Source organism: Durio zibethinus, chromosome 19 (genome assembly GCF_047325235.1).
Source record: "Durio zibethinus cultivar Kanyao isolate XHJ-2024 chromosome 19, ASM4732523v1, whole genome shotgun sequence".
Classification (NCBI taxonomy): domain Eukaryota; kingdom Viridiplantae; phylum Streptophyta; class Magnoliopsida; order Malvales; family Malvaceae; genus Durio; species Durio zibethinus.
In genome coordinates this window covers 22974130-22998607 of record NC_143180.1, presented here as the reverse complement: position 1 = coordinate 22998607, position 24478 = coordinate 22974130, and the positions used below count along the sequence as shown (strand labels likewise).

Genomic DNA, 24478 nt, shown 5'->3' with positions numbered 1-24478 from the left:
TTTATTGTTTTGTCTCCTAATTTTGCAATATGAACAGAGCTAGGTCCACACGGTTTTTGGGGCCTTAAGTTAGGACTCCTAACAGGGTTTCCATCATTCCCTCGATGCTGCAAGAGCCAATAATGATAGAAACATAAGCATGGATGTTGGAAGTCAGCTGCCAGCCCAAGACCATGACCCAAGATGTGTCAGAAAAGCCCCTAGCTGGACCAAAGATTTTGTCATGGGTTGAGAATAGAATTTGTCATAGTGCATGTAATTCTTTCATTAGCTGATGACTCAGACATATATTTACTTTAGATGTACGGTTATATTTGTTTCGGTTAGATAGAAAACAATGATGATAGTGAAACAACTACGGTAGTGACATATAACGATGACATTGAATTCTGTGCTGAGAATGTATAACATATATGCTCCAAAATGCTATGAGAATTACTCCCAGATTTAAAAAATCTTTGTGCCAATCAAAGTTACTGGGAGAAGATTACGTATTTCCCCAATACCAGTCATGATCAATTACTGGACAATGTGTCCCAAAGCATCAGTTGCAAACTCGTCCAAGATGTCATCCACGTCGTAGGCCAAGTCTTGGAGGTCAGCCAACCAGATCTTCACCTGTTGCTCTTTCATTTGTCTGTTCCCTGCATCAGCAAGCACTGCATTTATATTCTTCAATGTGAATTCCCAGTTCTCAATCTCCTTGTGAACCTGCTTTTCACTAGCAAGCTTGAAGTCAAAAGAGCTGAACTTGTTAAACAGCACCCCAAAGAGAGCAGATAGGGGAACCTCTCCAATACCAGACATGATCAATAACTTTGAAGGAAAATCAAAGAGTAGGAATTGAGCAGAAGGAAAAGAGTAGCAATTAGTTTTCTGAAAGCTGAATAGTTTAAGCAGTGTTTGGTAACGATGAAAATGAAGAATAAAAATAGCAATATCTTTCTTGTTTTAGCTTGAGATGGAAAACGAGAGACACAGAACTGGCCAGATGGGTTTATTGTTTTAAGTCTCCTTTTGCAATATGAACAGAGCTAGGTCCACACGGTTTTTGGGGCCTTAAGTTAGGACTCCTAACAGGGTTTCCATCATTCTCTCGGTGCTGCATGAGCCGATAATGATAGAAACTTAAGCATGAATGTTGGAAGTCAGCTGCTAGCCCAAGACCATGGTCCAAGACCTGTCAGAAAAGTCCCTAGACCATGGATTTTGTTATGGGATGACATTGAGTTTGTTACAGTGCATGTCATTCCTTTATTAGCTGATGACTTGCACATATATTTACGTTAGATTTAGATGGACAGTCACATTAATTTCGGATAGACAGAAAACAACGATGATAGTGACATGTAACGGTGAACTTGAATTTTGTGCTGGGAATTTACTCCCAGATTCCAAAAGTCTTTGTGCCAACCAAAGTTAATGGGAGAAGATTACATATTTCCCCAATACCAGTCATGATCAAGTACTGGACAATGTGAGAAAATTAAAAAGTCAAAACATTAGTAATTCACCAGGGTGATGAGTTTATATATCTCACAAAATCATTAAAAAGTTGTTACTAAGCTGGGAATTTTTTTTTTTTTTTTGGATAAATGCATTTTATTCATCCAAAAGAAACAGCCTGCAATAGAGTAACATGTTGCAAAATATCAAACATTACAACAATAATCATCAAAACATCAAGAAAACAGAACTTAACAAGTTCAGGTAGAAGTAGAACCGAGAAAAAAAGGTAGCATAAGCAGCATAATCCTTTGAGCACTACTCTTACAACGAGAAACACAATGAAATCTGACTACTGCATATTCAAAGGACCAGACAAGCACAACTCCAATTTCTTTTTGGAATTATGAGTCTGTTTGAAATTTGAATGATAGTTAAGTGGGGGCTAGAGAGGAAGCCAAAGATGTTTCCTGTATGAAGCCACTGGATATTTCTTGATAACTTTGGGATGGCTAACTTTATTTGCTTTGGGTGGAGTGTTGTGCCTTCTAAATATTGATTAGCAAGTCTGCGTTTTGGGAGATGTTGGCAGTTCAAGTTCATTGGTCCGTGAAGGTTACAGGTTTGTTATTTTTTTAGAGATGATTCATGTGTTTTTAGAGTGTTGGGATTTTTGTTTGCTTTTATTTTCTGATCTTTTAATTAAGGTTTGGGTTTTCAGAATTTTTTTTTCAGTGATTTAATATAGGTTTGCTTTTGATTCTCTTATTTGATTTTTTATAAGATTAATATTATAATATAAGATATAAAATTTGGTATGTTGTTGTTGTTGTAATGATTTAGTTTCAGAGTTCTTTTGCTCACCGATTTATCTAACCGATATTTGTAACCAAAAAAAAGGAAGACAGAATTTTACGTGCAAAATCTCAGAGGAAAACCCCGGAGGAAAAACCACGGGACAATTGTGCAGTCATATGTTTCACTATTCAAGTTGTGGGATTACATAAATCTTGTCTAAGTTTAACCTGCAGTCATCACCTGTGTGATAAAAGCAGCAATCTGACCAAAAGTGAACTGTTCATGAAGACAAATCATGCAGTCACAAACACCATAACAATGTCTGATTGTTCATTCAAAGACGGTATCTCTTTCCCATCCTTTTTTCAGTTATCCACCCATTTACAAACATCCATAAGCTATGCGGGTGTCAGGCAACGAAGTCTTCCAAACTGGCCATGTCTCCCCAACATCCTCACTTGTTTTAGGAGAAAGGGTCAAGAGATCCACCAATGCCCAAACATACAACGAGTTGTAACCTGGAAGATTAAAAGTTGTTTCCAAAGTTCTGATATGTTGCAGGCCCAACACAACGATGAAATCAGTTCGATAATGCTGCCAGGAGAACTTCCCCGTCGTTGCATCCTGAGAGAGCTTTAGAATGCATGATTTTTGTCCGTCCTGTCATAAAAGGTTGCCAAAGCATCATGTTGTTTGGCCGAGTAACAAAAACTTTAACACAGTAATTCTCTCAGACTTGTAAAATTGTGAACCTTGGATACAGGTTAGATACTGTGGTGATCTTCATTCTAATTGAAATTTTTATGAAACAAGACATTACCATATAGTTACCTGGCTTCCAATGGAAATGCATTTCTTCCACAAAATCTTTACTAAATAACTTGAAAGTTGGTATCGAAAGTATCCACACAACCATTGATTCTGCAGGGGACAGTTGACAATGTTTAGCTATAAATTCAAGAAACCAGCTATTTTCGGGAAGAGATGAACAAGGTGGGAAAGAAAGCAGGGCAGCATTATTCCTATTTCTTGTAGAAAAGACACTACATCCTTCCCAACATTCTTCAGCACCATTTGAAAGTCATATGTTGAAGGTGGCTGAGCAGAGTCCTTGCTCAGACAGCTCGTAAATGGTGCAGAATTCCTTTCCTGGGAGAAACTTTGAATTTTATAACCGATTCAATACCATACAAAAGACATGGTACAAAATCGAGTAAAGATCACTTCAAGAACAGTCAAAACAATATAGAACCAAAGAAATAAGCTATAAGTTGTAGGCAAGCATCACCAATTAATCAAAACAAAGAAAACATTGAATTTCCTTAGAAAAGTCATACCAGAATAAAAATCAGTATGAACCACGAAACAGTGCCAGATGAACAAAGTTGTGCTCTTTTTCCTTCCTTTCCAGTTTATTTTTCCCACCTGCTTCACTGTACAATCAATTTCTAGAATTAGTTCCAGTCGAGAGAAAAAGTTTAAAACTTCCTTTTAAACAACATACATAAATTGAAAAATAAAAGACAACAATTAATGCGAACAAACTTGATTTATTGAACGTGATAGCATGTTGGCCCAACCTTAATAGAAAAAATCTATAGTTATCTGTTCTGGTGCAATGACAATCATTATTTCAATGATCTTCATTTTAATAACAATAAAGATTTTATGAAAAATGATATTAGTTTTAAACTATCTGGCTTCCAACATCCAGAATGCATCAGAAGTCAGGACCATCTCTCACATGGTACTCCACAAAATTATTTGAAAGCTGGCAATTAAGATAATTATTAGCCTGAGGCAGACTACAAATAAAGTGACAATATAAGAAAATAAAGGTAAAAATTTACTCAACTTTTGAAAGTAAAAATATATAATGATTATATTCTCAAAAAAGAGAATAGATTATAATGATAAAGAAGATTTTCTAGTAGGCATACGTAGAGTGAATAAGAGGATAAAAGTTTGAGAACTCACATTTTTTCGGTCCGGAGATGTTGAAAGCCATTGGAGAGAAATCCCTCTTCTAATATCAATCCTGTCTCCTCGTGTAGAAGCAAGACAAGGCCACATCCAAACATCAATCAACACCATTGTAGACTTGTCTATAAAACCCTCTTCTCGGGTTAAACATCTGGAAAAAAGCTAGAAATTTACAACCTCATTTAATTCAATACAAAATGGGAAGAAAGATTAATTGAAACAATTAAGTGATCACTTCAAAAACGTACAAAATACATGAAACTGATGCTGCTCAATCAAACCACTGTCAGCTCAACTCTTTTGTGAAAACTCAAATTTCTAGTAGCTAAAATTTCAGAAATAGAGGTAAGGAGAGAAGGAAGAAGAGAGATAGGAAGAAGTTCTAGAATATAGGAAATGGGTGTAAAAATTGTATTTCCTCCTGTAACCACCTCCTTTTGTAATAGTTCTGTAATCATTGTTACACCAGCTGTCAATTTTTCAACAAAATAACTAACATGTTGACTCATATATACTGACAACCAGCTGTCAATTTTTCAACAAAACAACTAAGATGCTGACTCATATATACTGACTGTAAAAAAAAATATAAATGACTACTAAATGACTAACATGGCGTTTTTATTCAATTCAACTTGTAACATCTACCTTCCCCTCGAATTAATCCTTGTCCTCAAGGATTGAAGCAAGGAAACTTTTTCTGTAGCTCATATAATACTTCCTAGGTTGCATCTTCTGGAAAACTGTTACTCCACTGTACTAGAACCTCTGTGATTGCTCTACCTCTTTTCTTACTCAGTCTTTTATCTAGAACTGCCACTGGTTCCTTGGCCACCATTCCATCTGCATCAATCATAGGAAGATTAGATTGTGTTGGAACCTTCCCAATGTACTTCTTCAACTGTGAAACATGGAAGACAGGATGAATTGTGGCTTCAGCAGGCAATTCTAGTTTGTAGGCAACAGGTCCTATCTTCTCCAACACCTTGTAGGGGCCAAAGTACCTAGCAGCCAACTTAAAACAAGTCCTATTGATGACAGATTGTTGTCTGTATGGCTGGAGCTTAACATAAACTAAATCAGCAATCTCAAATTGCCTATCAACCCTGTGTTTGTCAGCTTGTTGCTTCATTCTATTTCGAGCCCTATCCAAATGAAATTTCAAAATTTTGATTGTGGCCTTTCTCGCTTGCAAACTTCTATCCACTTCATCCACTTTAAATCTCCAGGTAGATATGGTCGAGGAATGGGAGCAGGTTGACCATAGACTGCCTCATATGGTGTAGTCTGAATGAAAGTGTGAAAACTAGTGTTATACCACCATTCTGCAAAAGAGATCCATTTGGACCAGTGCTTAGGTTGTTCTCCTGTCATCACTTTAGATATGTCTCCAAACATCTATTGAGCACTTCAGACTGTCCATCTGTTTGAGGGTGATAAGTAGTAGACATTTTTAGCTTGGTTCCTAATAATTTGAACAATTCCTTCCAAAATGAACTAGTGAAAATCCTATCTCTGTCAGAAACAATGGTATTAGGTATTCCATGCAACTTGTACACATTGTCTAGATAGGCTTGAGCAACTGTAATGGCAGTGAAAGGATGAGCCAGAGTGATAAAATGGGTATATTTACTTAATCTATCCACTACCACCATTATAACATCTTTCCCAAATGACTTAGGCAAACCTTCTGTAAAATCTATAGACACATAAGCCCATACCTTATCAGGTAAAGGTTGTAACAAACCTGGAGAGACAGTTTCATATTTGCATTTTTGACAAATTGTGCATTCTCTGACATGCTGTCGAACTGCTTTTTTCATTCCTCCCCAATATACCACATTAGCTATTCTCCTCATAGTTGCCTTTACTCCAGAATGCCTTCCATCTGCTGAATCATGAAAAAATGTCAATAAATCCTTCCTTAACTCAAAATCAGCTCCCACCATAAGTTTTCCTTTCCTTCTCAACTGACCTGCTTGCTAAGTGTACTTAGGAGACTGTCCTGGGTTGTTCTTGAGCTTATGTAACAAATGTATCAACACTGAATCTTTTAACCAAGATTGTTTAATCCTAGCCATTAGATCATTAGTTACAAAAGATAAAGTATATAACAAGGTTGCAGGATTTCAAGAAAGAGCATCGACTGCCATGTTGGTAGAGCCCTTCCTGTAGACAAGTTCATAATTAAATCTCATCATCTTGACAACCCAAAGTTGTTGAGCAGGTGTGTTTGTTTTCTGATCCAGCAAAAATTTGAGACTTTGGTGATCTGTTTTTATCTGGAAATGCCTTCCAGTTAAATAAGCACTCAATTTCTTCACTGTAGCCAATATGGCCAACATCTCTTTTTCATAGATAGATAGTGCCTGATGTTTAGGAGATAAAGCTTTGCTAAAATAAGCAATTGGCCTACTATTTTAACTCAACACAGCACCAATTCCACAACTTGAAGTATCTGACTCAATTACAAAAGTTAAGTTGAAATCTGGCTGTGCTAGAACATGAGCTAATATTATAACTTGGTTGAGCCTTTCAAAAGCTATTGTTGCTATTTCTTGCCAATTAAAGGCATTTTTCTTCAATAAATCAGTAAATGGTTTTGCCATAGTTCCATATCCTTTAATGAACCTGCGATACGACCCAGTGAGGCCCAAGAATCTTCTTAATTCTTTAACAGACTCAGGAATTGGCCACTGTTTAACACATTCAACCTTAGTACTATCCATAGCAACTATTCCCTTGTTGATCACATGCCCAAAATACTCGATTTGAGTAGCACCAAAGTCACACTTTGAAAGCTTAACAAATAAATGGTTGCTGACTAAAACATCAAACACCTGCTGCAAATGTGCTAAATGATCATTCCAGTTTGATGAATAAACCATGATATCATCAAAGAACACCAATACAAATTTTCTAAGGAAAGGCTGAAATACACCATTCATTAAACTTTGAAATGTATAAGGTACATTAGTCAATCCAAAAGGCATGACCAGAAACTCATAGTGCCCTTGGTGAGTCCTGAAAGTTGTTTTATGAATATCTGTAGGATCCATTCGAATCTGGTGATAACCAAATTTGAGATCCAGCTTAGAGAACTAACAAGCAGTAAATAATTCATCTAACAACTCTTCTATTAAAGGAATGAGAAACTTATATTTAAGTGTGATCTTGTTCAACTGCCTGTAGTCCACACAAAGCCTTCATGAGCCATCTTTCTTTTTCATTAGAACCACTAAAGATGCAAATGAACTGTTGGTATCTCTTATAATTCCAACCTCTTTCATTTTTGCTACTATCTTCTCAATCTTATTTTTTTGTACAATTGGGTACCTATAAGGCTTAATCTTTACAGGTTGAGATTCATTTATCAAAGGTATCTTATGATCTTGAGGCCTTGGTGGAGGTAAATTTGTAGATGTCTAAAAGACTAGAGAGTATCGTAGTAATAATTCCTGCAAATCATGTGGTAATTTAGTTTGTTGACTAAACTAGTGTAACTCATCTCGAGAATGAGAAACTCCAATACTAGATATCATTATTAGTCCATTTGTTTTACTAACCACCTTCAACTTAGCAAATTGCTTACTTGTAGCCATATGTACCTGAGCAGCCTTTATTCATTGCAGTTTATACCAGTTGTTTGCTACAGCAAATTGCATGGTCAGTAAGGAAAAATCCCATAGAATAGGCCCTAGTGTCTGGAGCCATTGCACCCCAAGTACTGCTTCATAGCCCATTAAAGGTAGCATAAAGAAATCAGTATATTGGACTAGGCCTTGAACCTCCCAAGTCAATGCTTTACATACATCCTGAGTTAACAATTTGTTACCATCAGCTACAGTGACACTGAATTCAGTAATCTTCTGAGTGTTACATCCCAGTTTCTTAATCAATAATTGATCAATGAAATTATGGGTACTTCCAAAGTCAACCAAGAACACTACTGATTGGTTTTTGATTCGATCATATAATCTCATGGTCATATGACCTTCAACTCCAATTAAAGTATGTAAGTAGATGACATGCCTATTCTGTAATTCATGGTCTTCCTCTCCAATCTCCTCCAAATTGTCTACACAATCATAAAACTCTTTAGTATCATTATTATTGTCTTCCCTTTCCTCAATAAACATCTAGTACAATTGAGCCTTAACACACTTGTGGCCTAGTGTAAACTTAATCCCATCCCACATACAAAGTCCTTTCTTCCTCCTTTCATCTCTTTCCTCCCAGGTTGGTATTTTGATAACATTGGATTTTACTAGAGTTGACTCAGGTTTACTGGTTGTGGGTTTGTAGGTATTTATGGTTTTGGTTGATTTAGTATGCTGGTTGTAATTTAAGAAAAGGTTTTTTGGGGTTGGTAACAGTGGGGGTAATGTAGTTTTAGAGGTATAAGGATTATTATGGGATATAGGAGGAGTTGTTACAGGATTCTTGTAAGGTATATAAGGTTTTCTGGGCATATTGTATATTAGGGACTCCATCTGTTTGGCCAACTGGTAAACATGGCTTAAGGATTTAGGATAAAACATTCTAACAGGCTTAGAAATCTCAGGCTTCAAATTTCCCAAAAATATACTGAGAGCATTGTCATCAGAAATGGAGAGTAAATTTAATAAACTCTCAAACTCCTCATAAAATTCATCAACTTTATTGTGTTGCTTCAACACCACTATTTCTAAAATAGGATCAAAGAACTCAGATTCTGTAAATCTAGTCTTCATTTCAATAACATAAGTGAGCCAGCTTACCTTTTGAAGACTTCCTTGATTCTTCATGAACCTCTGATGCCACTGTAAAGCTCGTCCCTCCAAATCCATCATCACAGTCCTCACTTTCTCATTTTCCTGAGTTTGATTAGCTTCAAAAAACTGTTCGATCTTTAACAACCATCCCTTGAAATCGTCTTCATCAAATTTTAGGCATTCCAACTTAGAGTACTTAGTTGGTACCCTTGCAACTTCCTCTGTTTCAGCGAAAAAGGGTCTATGAATAATGACCTTGCTACCTTCCACATCACCCATGAAAAATTTCTATTCCTAGCTGATGGTGCTGTTGAATCTCCTATCTCAACTTCTTGAAGTGAGCTTTGCCTACTATTCATGATCTTTTCAAACATGCCACGCATTTCTTCTGCAAATGAATCAATCTTATCATTAAGTTGCTTGATAGAGGTGTTAAATTTGGCCTCCACTCTCTCCAACTCTTTTTGCATCTGGCACATGTCTCTTTGCAACCTAATTGTCGTACCCTCTGTCATTGTCAAGAACTGAGGCTCTGATACCAAGAATGATGCTGCTCAATCAAACCACTGTCAGCTCAACTCTTCTGTGAAAACTCAAATTTCTAGTAGCTAAAATTTTAGAAATAGAGGTAAGGAGAGAAGGAAGAAAAGCGATAGAAAGAAGTTCTAAAATATAGGAAATGGGTGTAAAAATTGTATTTCCTCCTGTAACCACCTCCTTTTGTATTAGTTATATCTGTCAATTTTTCAACAAAATAACTAATATGCTGACTCATATATATTGACTGTAAAAAAAATATAAATGACTATTAAATAACTATCATGACCTTCTTCTTCAATTCAACTTGTAACAGAAACCAAAGAAATAACCTATAGATTGTAGGCAATCAATACTAACTTAATTACAATAAAGAATGAAATCAACAGAGTTGATATTAAATTAAAATCAATTAAAATAGTAATTAATTCTAGATTAAAATACCTGAGTCACAGATGATCTAATTCTTCCACTTAATTAGGAAATGGGTTTATCACATGGATATACCAGTATGAAGAAAAAAACTAAAAAGTTTGAAAATTGAAAAAAAGAAAATTCACTGCTCGATTGGATCATGGTTGAGTAGATATATTTATATATTAAGAAAAAAAAAGAAAAAAAAATCAGTTAAAATAGTAATTAATTCCAAATTAAAATACCTGAGTCCTTGATACATGCTCTAATTATTCTTCCACTTTTGATCATTGAAATTCATCGTCAATGAAAACACATGGTATGTGAGCAATGTTGGACCATAGTTTTCCTCTGTCCCTTCTGTATCTTTTCTTCAGCCCTGGACAACTACAAATAAATAGTTTCGAAAGGGAGGGAAGCATTTCCTTTTTGGAAAGGGATTTGAGCTTTGGGCAAATACAAATATTCAAAAATTGAAGAGAGGTGAGGTTTTGAAAGCCTTTGGAGGATAGCTTTCTTATAATTTTGAAATTTCTGATTTCAAGATGGGTGAGAGAAGGGGTCAGCTTCATATTCATTCCTATCTTCACCTGTGGAAACGACTCGACATCTATAAAATCACCACCATCAATGCGAAGTTTTTTAAGAGAGGTGAATCTATGCAATCCCCACTCCATAACTACCTTACTAAAATTGGGATCATACTTGACAAGTGATGCCAGGTTGGGAGGCAAACCTGCTTCTCCAATTGATTTCATCATTGGACAACTAACTATTGTCAACTCCTGAAGAGAGTATAAGTTGGGCAGAACTTCAAGTTTATCATATTCAAAGAGGGATAGAGATTTGAGGTTATAGGCTGACGAGCCACTTTCTGCGAAACAAACCAGATTTGAACAATTATGGTGGCGAATATTCTGAAGACAGCTCAGCCTGTCCAGTCCTTGGGGTAAATATTTAATATTTGTACACCCGAGGAGTTCGATAGATTCAAGACAAATATTATCCCCAATTTCATGCGCTACATAATCAAGCTTTGGGCAGCAGATTGTCAAAGATTTAAGCATCACAGGTAACTTACCTTTTGATGATAATGATTTTAGAGCTCCACAATGGTTGACTCTAAGAGATTCAAGGAGAGATGTGCTGCTGAAATTGATATTCTGTCTGTCATCCAGTAAACATTGCAATTCTCACAACTGCGGATCTCCAAACTTTTAAGAGTTGGAGGCAAGTTATTTGTCAAAAGTGAAACCAATTTTGGGCACCCCACAAGCTCTAACTTTCTAAGACATGAGAGGTTCTGCATGGTAGCTGATAACTTCTCTAAGCCTTCACAAATTTGTATTGTCAAATGTTCAATGTTGCAGGGTATGCCTAATTGCGAAAGCTCTGCTTGTTCCTCCTTTGCAGCCCCCATAGACACAATTTGCTGCCAATGTTGAATCTCTAAATTACGAAGAGATCTCAAAGATGCCAACCACCCCCACTTTGTTTGCCATAAAGAAGCTAGCTCCTCACAACAACCACAGATACTGAGATCTTCTACTTTCATCGACTCTAACGTCATCATTTCTTTTGTTACACATTGAAACTTTGCAATGTCGGAAAGAAAGATTTTTTTGTACCAATCTGCATTTTTTATTTACTGAAAACCCTAAAACCAATTTACAACTACATTATCAAGATTTTTAAGGAAAACCTTAAAACCAATCTACATTATCAAGGCCAAACAAGCCAGATAACTTAGATTCCTATACACATTGAGGTTCATCCACATTCTGCTATTCAGTGATAGAAAGCTGACCTTTGAGTTCTGATAAAGTTTGTATCTCTCTTATATTCAATCCATCACCTCGTCCCACAATAAAATTGGACAATGCTCGAAGATTAGTCAGCCTACCGACTCCATTTGGCATTTCCTTTATTAAGTATGCACCAGTAATATCGAGATGATATAGGTTGACCATATTTCCTATTTCCGAGGGCAACTTCTCAATTAGCTCACAGAACCTTAATAAAAGAGTCTGTAAATTGTGGAGGGCACATAATGAATCAGTTAAACTTCTAATTGCAGTAAAGGAGAAATTCAAATAGCGCAGATGTTTCAGATTTCCAAAAGAGTACGGAATTTTTGTAATGTGATACCTTTGCAAAGAGAGTGCCCTCAAGTGTCTCAACTTCGGCAGCAGATCAACAACAACATTATTACTTAAATAGCAAGTCTCTTCCAACATCAGTGTAAATGGTAAGAAGGTTCACACACTGGTTGTTGAATAAAAGGTCTGAAACCGTTTGATACCATCACACTGGCCAGCAATATAAGATGAGTGGCGAACATGTCTTGGATATTTCATTTGTTCATTTCCCTCCATTCTGAAACATATTTTTCCTGCAACTGATTGAGCTAGATCATTAATAAGGTTATGCATTACAAAATGAGATTTCTTCCTTCTAGATACTTGGAAAAATGACCTTGATACAAGTTCCTTAAAGTACTTGCGACTCAAATCTTCAGTCTGTGTAGTGTTTGCTTCATTTAGGAAACCTTCTGCCATCCATAGTAGGATTATTTCTTGCTCCGTAAATTCATAATCTTTGGGGATTATAGAGCAATAAGGAAAGCATTGTTTCAGTCGTGAAGAAAGATGGCAGTAACTCAACCATAGAGCTGGAATGATGCCACTCTTCGCTTCAGGTAAATTCCAAATCTCACTCTCTAGTATGTCTTTCCATGCATCACAATCCATCCTACCGTGCAATAGCCCTCCGATCGTTTTAGTTGCTAATGGCAAGCCATCGCACTTCCTCACAATCTGCAACCCAGTTTCTTTCAAGTATAGATGATCACTAAAATCTCTTGCTCCTAATGCATGGTGAACAAACATACGGAGAGAATCATCATCTGATAACTTTTGCAATGAAATATCTGAAACAGTTTTCACAATTGATGAAACATTGCAACTACGTGTTGTTATAAGTATTTTGCTTCCTACCTCCCCTGCATCAAAAGGGGATCAAAGCTTGGTCCAATCATCGTAGTTTTCATTCCAGATATCATCTAAGACAATAAAGAATTTCTTTCTAGATAGTTTTTCCTTCAAGCTGACTTGAAGCAAATTCAAATTATTCAACTGATCATATGGCTCATGAGTGATTGATTGTAAGGATCGTTTTTGTTATCTTAACGACATCAAATTCCTGAGAAACACATATCCAAGCTTTGATGTCAAAATGAGCTCTTATGCTGCAATCATTGTAAACAGGCTGAGCAAGTGTTGTCTTGCCAATTCCTCCCATTCCAAGAATGGGAATAACTGAAACTCCATCATCGATATCATCATCCCTCAAAACCAAATTCAGCATTGTCTCCTTGTCTTTACCATATACTTCAGTTTCATTCACCAAAGAAGTACTAGGCAGCCTGTTCCGTATATCTGTTGTCTTTGGCTCTCTAATGCTGATCAATTGCAAGTTACTCTTTCTTGTTTCTAACCGTTTCAACCTTTTGGAGACAAGTTTTATCTTGGACATCGTCGTATTGGTAAACATGACAGCCTTGGGTTGTAAACTAGTGCAGAAAGTAGGAATAAACTTTTGTACCTTACTTGTGCTGGCTTGGCATTCAATACTTTTCATCAATTTGCGTCCCAAAGCATCGGTTGCAAACTCGTCCAAGATATCATCCACGTCGTAGGCCAAGTCTTGGAGGTCAGCCAACCATATCTTCACCTGTTGCTCTTTCATTTGTCTGTTCTCTGCATCAGCAAGCACTGCATTTATATTCTTCAATGTGAATTCCCAGTTCTCAATCTCCTTGCGAACATGCTTTTCACTAGCAAGCTTGAAGTCGAAAGAGCTGAACTTGTTAAACAGTGCCCCAAAGAGCAGCCTCTCCAATACCAGACATGATCAATAACTTTGAAGGAAAATCAAAGAGTAGGACCTGAACAGAAGGAAAAGAGTAGCAATTAGTTTTCTGAAAGCTGAAGAGTTTAGGCAGTGTTTGGTAATGATGAAAATGAAGGAAAAAAAATAGCAATATCTTTCTTGTTTTTGTTGGGAATATTGACTCAAATCCAATAAGAGATTTGTTTGGGATTTGTTAGAGATTTGTTAGATATTGCTTGATGGATAAGAAGACTTGCAAAAAAAGAATTCTAAGAGAAAAATGATTCTTAATAGGTAAGTTTGACTTATAAAAGAAGAATTCTAAAAGGAAAGAGATTCTTAATAGGCAAATTTGACTTACAGTAGAAGAATTCTAAGAGGAGAGAGATTCTTAATGGGCAAGTTTATATGATTATAAATAGGTGAAGTCTCTACAGGGTTAGATATGAGAAAAAGATGTAAGAGAGTTGTAGGGTTTTGTGGGATAGACATCCCATAGGAGTATTGGGGCTCTACGTCTTATGGGTGTGTATGTTTGTTTGTGAGTGGATTAGAGGAGATTGAGAGGGTCCACATAGGTATGGTGTATGGGAGCACATGGGTATGTGTTTGGTTATGTTGAAAGGGTGCACAAGGGTTTGGGTTTGTGTTTGTTTGGGTTGAGAATACTCCATAGGACTAGAGGAGATTGAGAGTGTCTTATGAGTATTGATTGTTGAGTGAAGTTGATGATTTGATGTAAGTTTGTAATTCTCTACAACTAGTGGATCTTTTTTCTCATCCGTGGATATAGGTCAGTTGGATCGAACCATGTTAAATTATTGTCTCTGGTGTGTTTAATTTATTATTTGATTTCGCTTCCGCTGGTGTGATTGGATTAGAGGCTTTTAGCCCAACAAATGGTATCAGAGTCGTGGTGTTCCCCAACAAGTGATATCATAGCTGAATGTTCAAAATGTGAGAAGACTTGAAGATTCAAGATGTAGAAAGAGCAGAAGGTTCGAGACGTGAAAGAGCTAAAAGTTTGAGATGTGGGAAGAGCTAAAGGTTTGGAAAGTGCATGGTTTGAGACGTAGGAAGAAGCAAGTCCAGAAGAGTTCGATTCGAGAGAAAAGTTTGAGTTTAAGTTTTGAAGATTGAAGATTGGTTTGTATGAAACGTGAAGACACAAGAGAAGAGAAGATGATTGTGAGACTTCCATTGCAGGTGGAGCCAAGCATGTCTAGCATGAAGATAGATGATTGATGAAATTTGAGTCAATGTGGAGATTGTTGGGAATATTGACTCAAATCTCATAAGAGATTTGTTTGAGATTTGTTAAAGATTTGTTAGATATTGCTTGATGGACAAGAAGACTTGCAAAAAAAGAATTCTAAGAGAAAGAGATTCTTAATAGGTAAGTTTAACTTGTAAAAGAAAAATTCTAAAAGGACACAGATTCTTAATAGGTAAATTTGACTTACAGTAAAAGAATTCTAAGAGGAGAGTGATTCTTAATGGGCAAGTTTATATGATTATAAATAGGTGAAGTCTCTATAGGGTTAGGTATGAGAAAAATATGTAAGAGAGTTGTAGGGTTTTGTGGGATAGACACCCCATAGGAGTATTGTGGCTCTACGTCTTATGGGTGTGTATGTTTGTTTGTGAGTGGACTAAAAGAGATTGAGAGGGTCCACATAGGTATGGTGTATGGGAGCATATGGGTATGTGTTTGGTTATGTTGAAAGAGTGCACAAGGGTTTGGGTTTGTGTTTATTTGGGTTGAGAATACTCTATAGGACTAGAGGAGATTGAGAGTGTCTTATGAGTATTGATTGTTGAGTGAGGTTGATGATTTGATGTAAGTTTGTAATTCTCTACAACTAATGGATCTTTTTTCTCATCCGTGGATGTAGGTTAGTTGGACCGAACCACGTTAAATTGTTATCTCTGGTGTGTTTGATTTATTATTTGATTTCGTTTTCGCTGGTGTGAGCAAGACCAACATTAAAAAGAGCAGGTCTTCGAAGCCGCGAGTAGAATACTTGGCCTTGAAGCGAAGGAAGCGGCAAATAATTGTGTTTTGCGTTAAAGCCTCTCTTCCTCAAACCTAAAAGAGATTTATTATTTGATTTCGTTTTCGCTGGTGTGATTGGATTGAAGGCTTTTAGCCCAACAGTTTTAGCTTGAGATCGAAAAAGAGAGACACAAAACTGGCCAAATGGGTTTATTGTTTTATGTCTCCTTTTGCAATATGAACAGAGCTAGGTCCAGACGGTTTTTGGGGTCTTAAGTTAGAACTTCTAACAGGCTTTCTATCATTCTCTTGGTGTTGCAAGAGCCAATAATGATAGAAACATAAGCATGGATGTTGGAAGTCAGCTGCCAGCCCAAGACCATGGCTGAAGACGTGTCAGAAAAGCACCTGGCTGGACCAAGGATTTTGTCATGGGATGAGAATAGAGTTTGTTATAGTGCATGTAATTCTTCTATTAGCTGATGACTCAGACATATATTTACCTTAGATTTAGATGTACGGTGATATTAGTTTTGGTTAGATAGAAAACAGTGATGATAGTGAGACAACTGTGATAGTGACATGTAACGATGAAATTGAATACTGTGCTGAGAATGTATAACATATATGCTCCAAAATGCTATGAGAATTACTCCCAGATTCCAAAAGTCTTTGTGCCAATCAAAGTTAATGGGAGAAGATTACGTATTTCCCCAATACCAGTCATGATCAAGTACTGGACAATGTGAGAAAATAGTAAGGAAAAAAAAAAGTCATAACATTAGTAATTCACCGGGGTGATGAGTCCATATGTCTCACAAAATCATAAGAAAGTTGGCACTAAGAGCTTGGAAATTGTTTTTTTTTTTTTTTTGGATAAATGCATTCTATTCATTTCTGCAACAGAGTAACATGTTGCAAAACATCAAACATTGCAAACAACAATCATCAAAACATCAAGAAACAAAACTTAAAAGGTACAGGTAGAACCAAGAAATGAAGGCAGCATAAGCAGCCAAGTCCTTCGAGCTCTACTGTTACATAGAGAAACACAATGAAATCTGAATACTGCATATTCAAACAACCAGACAAGCAAAATTCCAATTTCTTTTTGGAATTATGAGTCTGTTTGAATGACGGTGAAGTGAGCGCTAGAGAGGAAGCCCAAGATGTTTTTGTATGAAGCTATAGGATCTTTCTTGGTAACTCAATAATTTGGAGATTATTTGGGGGATGATTTGTTTTCCTGTTTGGAGGTTCCTAAGAGATGCTTTGATTGATGTGCTCAATTTTGGATGGCTAACTTTATTTGCTTTGGGTGGAGTGTTGTTTCTTCTAAATTTTGATTAGCAAAAGATGTTTTGTCTGAGTTTTGGGAGATGTTGGCAGTTCGAGTTCCTTAGTCCGCTAGGGTTACAGATTTGTTATTTTTTGAGTGATGATTCTTATGTTTTTAAAGTGTTGGGGTTTTTGTTTGCTTTTGTTTTCTGATCTTTTAACATAGGTTTGGGTTTTCAGAGTTTTTTTTTTTTTTCGCCGATTTAGTTTTCATAGTTCTTTTGTTCACTGATTTATCTAACGAATATTTGTAACAAAAAAAAAAATAAAAAATAATAATAAAAAAAAAACAGAAAGCGAGACACCAAATTTTACGTGGAAAACCTCGGAGGAAAACCCAGAGGAAAAAACCACGGGACAATTGTCCTGCCAAATGTTCCACTATTCAATCTAATGAGATTACACACGTCTTGTCTAAGTTTAATTTACAATCATCACCTGTGAGATAAAAAGAGCAATTTGACCAAAAGTGAACCGTCCGAGGAGGCAACTCAAGGAGTCACAAACACCATAACAATGTCTGATTGTTCATTCAAAGATGGTATCTCTTTCCCATCCTTTTTTTGGTTATCCACCCATTTACAAACAGCCATAAGCTATGCAGGTGTCAAGCAACCAAGTCTTCCAAACTGGCTATGTCTCCCCAACATCATCACTTGTTTTGACGAAAGGGTCAAGAGATCCACCAATGCCCAAACATACAACGAGTTGTAACCTGGAAGATTAAAAGTTGCTTCGAAGTTCTGATATGTAGCACGCCCACCATATTGATGAAATCAGTTAGATAATGCTACCGGAAGAACTCCCTGTCACTGAATCCTGAGAGAGCTTTAGAATGCATGAGTTTTGTTATCCTGTCATACAAGGCCGCCAAAGCATCATATTGTTTGGCCGAGTAACGAAAACTTTAACACAGTAGTTCTCAAAGACTTACAAAATTATGAACCTCGGATACAGGTTAGATACTGTGGTGATCTTCATTCGAATTGAAATTTTTATGAAACAAGATATTACTATGTAGTTACCTGGCTTCCATTGGAAATGCATTTCTTGCGCAAAATCTTTACTGAATAGCAAGAAAGTTGGTATTGAAAGTATCCACACAACCACTGTTTCAGCAGGAGACAGTCACCAATGTTTAGCTACAAATTCAAGAAACCAGCTCTGCTCGAGAAGAGCTGAACAAGGTGGGAACGAAAGCAGGGCAGCATTAGTCCTATTTCTTGTAGAAAAGATACTACATCCTTCCCAACAATCTTGAGCACCATTTGAAAGTCCTATCTTGAAGGTGGCTGAGCAGAGTCCTTGCTCAAACAGCTCGTAAATGGAGCAGAATTCCTTTCCTGGGAGAAACTTTGAATTTTATAACCGATTCACCACCATACAAAAGACATGGTACAAAGTCGAATAAAGATCACTTCAAGAACAGTCAAAACAATATAGAACTAAAGAAATAAGCTCTACAGGTTGTAGGTAAGCATCATCAATTAAACAAAACAAAGAAAGCGTTGAATTTCCTTGAAAAGTCATACCAGAATAAAAAATCTATATGAACCACGAAACAGTGCCAGAATAACAAAGTTGCTCTTTTTCCTTCTTTTCCAGTTTCCTTTCCCCCCCCCCCCCCCCTGCTTCACTGTACAATCAATTTCTAGAATTAGTTCCAGTCGAGGAAAAAAGTTTAAAACTTCCTTTTAAACAATGTACATAAATTGAAAAATAAAAGACAATGATTAATGCGAACAAAATTGATTTATTGACTGTGATAGCATGTTGGCACATTCTTAATAGAAAAAATCTATAGTTCTCTGTTCTGGTGCAATGACATTCATTATTTCAATGATCTAACAATAAATATTTTATGAAAAATGATATTAGCTTTAAACTACCTGGCTTCCAACATCAAGAATGCATCAGGAGTCAGCACCATCTCTCACATGCTACTCCACAAAATTATTTGAAAGCTGGTAATGAAGATAATTAATAGCATGATGCAGATTACCAAGAAAGTGACAATATAAGATAATAAAGGTAAAAATTTACTCAACTTTTGAAAGTAAAAATATGTACTGATTCTATTCTCAAAAAAGAGAACAGATTATAATGATAAAGAAGATTTTCTAGTAGGCCTACCTACAGTGATCAAGAGGATAAAAGTTTGAGAACTAACATTTTTTTCGGCCCAGAGGTTTTGAAAGCCTTTGGACAGAAATCCTTCTTCTAATATCAATCCTGTCTCCTCTTGTCGAAACAAGACAAGGCCACATCCAACAATCCTTCAACACCATTGGAGACTTGTCTATAAAACGCTCTTCTAGAGTTAAACATCTGGAAAAAAGCTAGAAATTTACAACCTCATTTAATGCAATACAAAATGGGAAGAAAGATTGATTGAACCAAATAAGTGATCACTTCAAAAACATACAAAATACATGAAACCAAAGAAATAACCTATAGATTGTAGGCAATCAATACTAACTTAATTAAAATAAAGAATGAAATCAACTGAGTTGATATTAAATTAAAATCAATTAAAATAGTAATTAATTCTATATTAAAATACCTGAGTCACAGATGATCTAATTCTTCCATAGGAAATGGGTTTATCACATGGATTTACTAGTACGAAGAAAAAACTAAAATATTTGAAAATTGAATACAAGAAAATTCACTGCTCGCTTGGGTCATGGTTGAGTAGATATATTTGTATATTAAGGAAAAAAAAAAAAAGAAAAAAATCAGTTAAAATAGTAATTAATTCCAAATTAAAATACCTGAGTCCTTGAGACATGCTCTAATTATTCTTCACTTGATCATTGAAATTAATTGTCAATGCGGACACATGGTATGTGAGCAATGTTAGACCATAGTTTTCCTTTGTCCCTTCTGTACCTTTTCTTCAGCACTGGACAATTATAAATAAATAGCACCAAAAGGGAGGGAAGCATTTCCTTTTTGGGAAGGGATTTGAGCTTTGGGCAATTCTCAATACTCAAAAATTGAAGAGAGGTGAGGTTTTGAAAGCCTTTGGAGGATAGCTTTCTTAGATTTTTGAAATTTATGATTTCAAAACGGGTAAGAGATGGGGGCAGCTTCATATTCATTCCTATCTTCACATGTGGAAACGATACGACATCTATAAAATCACTACCATCAATGCGAAGTTTTTTAAGAGAGGTGAGTCTATGCAATCCCCACTCCATTACTACCTTACTAAAATTGGGATCATACATGAAAAGTGATGTCAAGTTGGTAGGCAAACCGGCTTCTCCAATTGATTTCATCATTGGACAATTACTTATCCACAACTCCTGAAGAGAGTAGAAGTTGGGCAGAACTTCAAGTTTCAGACATCCAGAGAGCGACACAGATTTGAGGTTGGAGGCAGGCAAGCCACTTGCTGGGAAACAATCCAGATTTGAACAACCTCCAAGGTCAATACATTGAAGACGGCTCAGCCTGTCCAGTCCTTCGGGTAAATATTTAATATTTGTACACCGGATGAGTTCAATAGATTCAAGACAAATATTATCCCCAATTTCAAGTGCTATGTAATCAAGCTTTGACCACCAGATTCTCAAAGATTTAAGCCTCACCGGTAACTTACCGCTTGATGATACTGATTTTAGAGCTTCACAATTACTAATTTCAAGAGATTCAAGGAGAGATGTGCCGCTGAAATTGATATTCTCTCTGTCGTCCAGTAAACATTGCAAATTCTTACAACAGAGGATCTTCAAACTTTTAAGAGTTGGAGGCAAGTTATCTGTCAAAAGCGAAACCAATTTTGGGCACTCCACAAGCTCTAACTTTCTAAGACACATGAGGCTTTGCAAGGTGGCTGATAACTTCTCTAAGCCTTCACAACCTTGGATTGTCAAATGTTCAATGTTGCAGGGTATGTCTAATTGCACAAGCTCTGCTTGTTCCTCCACCTTTGCAGCTCCCATAGACACAATTTGTGGCCAATGTTGAATCTTTAAATTATGAAGAGATCTCAAAGATGCCAACCACCCCCACTTTGTTTGCCATAAAGAAGCTAGCTCCTCACAACCATCAATACTGAGATCTTCTACTTTCATTGACTCTAACATCATTTCTTTTGTTACACATTCAAACTTTGCAGTGTCTGAAAGAAAGACTTTTTTCACTGACCAAAGATCACTAGAACTCCCGAGCACTACTGCCTTGCATCCATGAATTTTTAATTCATATAGCATTGGAAGATTTGAAATTGAAACTACCAATTTTTGGCAATTACGAATTACAATTTTCTCCAGAGAAGGAAGGCTGTCGGGCAAAGTTCTAACCAATTTGGGACAATTTTTAATGAAGAGTTTTTGGAGGCAACTGAATTTTCTACCTTCTTCAACAACTTCACAAGGCTCCCACTCTTCCCATTCTGGCATATCATCAAAATGTAATGTCTCTAACAATGGAAATACATTTGGGCAATTGTCTCCATAGAATTCCTTGCCAACACTAATCACACTGCTCATCCCCTTGATGTAAAGATCTTTTAAATATGGTAGCTTCCCAACTGCAGGTAATAATGCACAATTTCGACAATCTTCAAACTTTAAAGATCGCAACTTTTCAAATGAAGGATCCCCTATCCAAATAGGAAGCAATATGCCAGCATAATGCTTGATGGCAAGCTCTTTAATATCTTTATGAGGTTGGAGCAACTTCAACACTTCTGTCTCAACTTCTTTCTTTCTTAAATCTTCATTGAGGTCTTTACTCCACTTCAACTCTAAATTATTGAGGCCAGACTTGCTAGAAAGCTTAGCATCGTGTACGTATTCTGCTTCATCCACGTTATGCAATTCAGAAATACAAAGCTGACCTTTGAGATTTGATAAATTCTGCATCTCTCTTATATTTAGTCCATCTCCATGGCTGATAATAAAATCAGACAATGCTCGGAGATTTGTTAATTCACCAATTCCACTTGGCATTTCCTTTATAGAAACTGCACCATTAATATCTAGAGAGCATAGGTTTTTCAAAATTCCTATTTTTGAGGGCAACTTCTCCAGCTTCTCACAAAATTTTAACAAAAGAGTCTCTAAATTGTAAAGGGTACATAAAGAATCAGGCAAACTTCGAATACCAGTATAAGAGAAATCTAGATAACGTAGATGTTTCAAGATTCCAATAAAATCTGGTATCTCGGAGTTGTGGTACCTTTTCAAAGAGAGCACCCTCAAGCATTTCAATCTCGGCAGTAAATCATCGAGAACGTTATTGCTTAAGAAGCACTCATCATACTGCATCCGCATCTTTGTGTCAAAGGGCAAGAAGGTCCGTAGAGACTTTGCTTCAAAAAAGGTCTCAAACTTTTTGATTCCGTCATAGTCACCGATGACATAAGAGGAGTGACGAGTGCGACTTGGGTTCTCTACTCCCTCATTTCTCTTCCTTTTAAAATATGTTTCTTCTGCAACGGACTGAGCCAGATCATTAATCAGGTCATGCATTACAAACAAAGATTGAGCCTTGCCAGATGCTTGAAAAAATGACCTTGACACCAATTCCTCAAAGCACTCCCTACCCAGATCTTCAATTCTCCTTTCAGTGTTTGGTCTATTTAGAAAACCTTCTGCCATCCACAATTGGACTGTTTCTTCCTCACTAAATTGATAATCTTTAGGAAATAGAGAGCAGTAAGCAAAACATTGCTTTAATTGTGAAGAAAGAGAATAGTAACTCAACAAAAGAGCTGGAACTATGTTACTTTTCTCTTCAGGTAGATTCCAAATATCACTCTCTAATATAGCTTTCCATGCATCATGGTTCACCCTAGTGCGCAATAACCCTGCAATGGTTATAGTTGCCAAAGGCAAGCCACCACACATTTTCACAATCTCCAGGCCTGTCTCTTTCAAGTCTGGATGCTCAATAAAATCCTCTCTTTCTAACGCATGACGAGCAAGTACAGAGAGAGAATCTTCATTTGATAAGTATTGCAACAAGTAATCCGCAGTAGTTCTCATAATTGATGAAACATTGGAAGTACGTGTTGTAACAATTATTTTGCTTCCTGGGACCCCTGCATCGAAAGGGGGTCGAAGCTCCAACCACGCACTGTAGTTCTCGTTCCAAACATCATCCAAAACAAGCAAGAATTTCTTTCTGGATAGCTTCTCCTTTAGTTTGACTTGAAGCAAATTGAACTCCTTTTCATCGCAAGGCTCAGAAGTGACCGATTGTAGAATTGCTTTTGTTATCTTAACGATATCAAATTCCTCTGAAACACATACCCATGATGTAAGATCAAAATGATCTTTTATGCGGTCGTCATTGTAAACAAGCTGAGCAAGGGTTGTTTTCCCAATTCCTCCCATGCCAACAATGGGAATCACAGTAACTCCACCATCACCACCATCGTTGCTCAAAACCAAATCAAGTATCTCCTGCTTCTCTTTGTTTCTACCATGTACATAGGTTTCATTCACCAAAGAAGTGCTCCGCGGCCTCCTTGGCATTGTCATAGACCTTCCAACACTGATCTCCGTTAGCTGCAAGTTACTTTTCTGTGTTGCTAAACCTTCCAATCTTCTAGTAATCTCTTTGATCTTGGACATCATCTTATAATTAAACATGATGGAACTTGGATGTAAACCAGTAGGCCTACCCTGTGGTACCATACTGGTGCTGGCTTGATGTTCTTTCACCAACTTGCGCCCCAAAGCTTCAGTGGCAAACTCGTCCAAGATGTCATCCAAGTCGTAAGCCAAGTCTTTGAGGTCAGCCAGCCACATCTTCACAGCACCACTCCGCACTTGCTTCCACTCTGCATCAGCAAGCACTGCACGGATATTCTTCAATGTCAGCTTCCATTTCTCAATCTCCTTTCGAACCCGCTTGTCAGCGATAAACTCGAACTCGGAAGAGAGAAACTTTGCAAACAAGGCCTCAAAGAAAGCAGATAGAGCAGCCTCTCCAATGAAAGCCATTATGAATAGCTTTGATGAAGGAATTATGAGAATAATTGAAGTAAAGAGAAAATCAGAGAGTAGGGATTGAAGAAGAGGAAATGGGTTTGCAGGTTGTTTTAAGAAAGCTGAAGAGTTTGGGAAGTATCTGTGAGTCTTCCTTTCGGGTCTAATAATGCTGGGCTATTGGTAATTTTCTTTTATATATTCGCATTGGATTCACATTCACAGGGTCACCGCTTCAAAGAAAAAGCAGTACCCCTCTCAGCTCAAGATGAAATTCACTGGAAAGTATTGAGTGGTGGGTCCATTAGGTTGGTTTGGGTCTCCATTTCCAGTTTTCCTATTATTTTCCAAGGTGTCCGTTAATTGAGGTGAAG

The 24478-nt window shown here is 36.8% G+C and overlaps 4 protein-coding genes across 25 annotated transcripts; all 4 read right to left on the bottom strand.

Moving 5' to 3' along the window:
* Positions 1–1885: 1885 nt before the first annotated feature.
* On the bottom strand, positions 1886–12411 carry LOC111309961 (uncharacterized). Of its 14 annotated transcripts, none has more exons than XM_089748839.1 (7): positions 10178–11473; positions 8988–9531; positions 4222–4378; positions 3582–3677; positions 3292–3403; positions 3076–3165; positions 2318–2904 (listed from the first exon to the last, which is right to left on the bottom strand). In XM_089748839.1, exons 5-7 carry the CDS (start codon positions 3316–3318, stop codon positions 2626–2628), a joined length of 396 nt encoding a protein of 131 aa, XP_089604965.1. In that variant the 5' UTR covers positions 3319–3403; positions 3582–3677; positions 4222–4378; positions 8988–9531; positions 10178–11473; the 3' UTR covers positions 2318–2625. The 14 variants fall into 14 exon arrangements, with proteins under 14 accessions (XP_089604956.1, XP_089604954.1, XP_089604955.1 ...); XM_089748837.1 differs by having other exon boundaries at positions 2319–2904; positions 3292–3393; positions 10178–11472; XM_089748830.1 differs by lacking the exon at positions 10178–11473 and having other exon boundaries at positions 1886–2904; positions 4876–10128.
* LOC149513551 (putative disease resistance protein At3g14460) lies at positions 11717–12169 on the bottom strand. Its single transcript, XM_089748707.1, has one exon. It carries the CDS (start codon positions 12167–12169, stop codon positions 11717–11719), a length of 453 nt encoding a protein of 150 aa, XP_089604833.1.
* LOC111309404 (putative disease resistance RPP13-like protein 1) lies at positions 12191–19087 on the bottom strand. Its single transcript, XM_089748706.1, has 3 exons — positions 19047–19087; positions 13145–13791; positions 12191–12933 (listed from the first exon to the last, which is right to left on the bottom strand). The coding sequence occupies exons 1-3, from the start codon at positions 19085–19087 to the stop codon at positions 12191–12193; spliced, it is 1431 nt and encodes a 476-aa protein (XP_089604832.1).
* LOC111309959 (putative disease resistance RPP13-like protein 1) lies at positions 17525–24478 on the bottom strand. Of its 9 annotated transcripts, none has more exons than XM_089748820.1 (6): positions 19932–24478; positions 19328–19496; positions 19047–19121; positions 18690–18793; positions 18183–18500; positions 17525–18011 (listed from the first exon to the last, which is right to left on the bottom strand). In XM_089748820.1, exon 1 carries the CDS (start codon positions 24117–24119, stop codon positions 19980–19982), a length of 4140 nt encoding a protein of 1379 aa, XP_089604946.1. In that variant the 5' UTR covers positions 24120–24478; the 3' UTR covers positions 17525–18011; positions 18183–18500; positions 18690–18793; positions 19047–19121; positions 19328–19496; positions 19932–19979. The 9 variants fall into 9 exon arrangements, with proteins under 9 accessions (XP_089604946.1, XP_089604943.1, XP_089604944.1 ...); XM_089748817.1 differs by having other exon boundaries at positions 19291–19485; positions 19932–24477; XM_089748818.1 differs by having other exon boundaries at positions 18183–18510; positions 19328–19485; positions 19932–24477.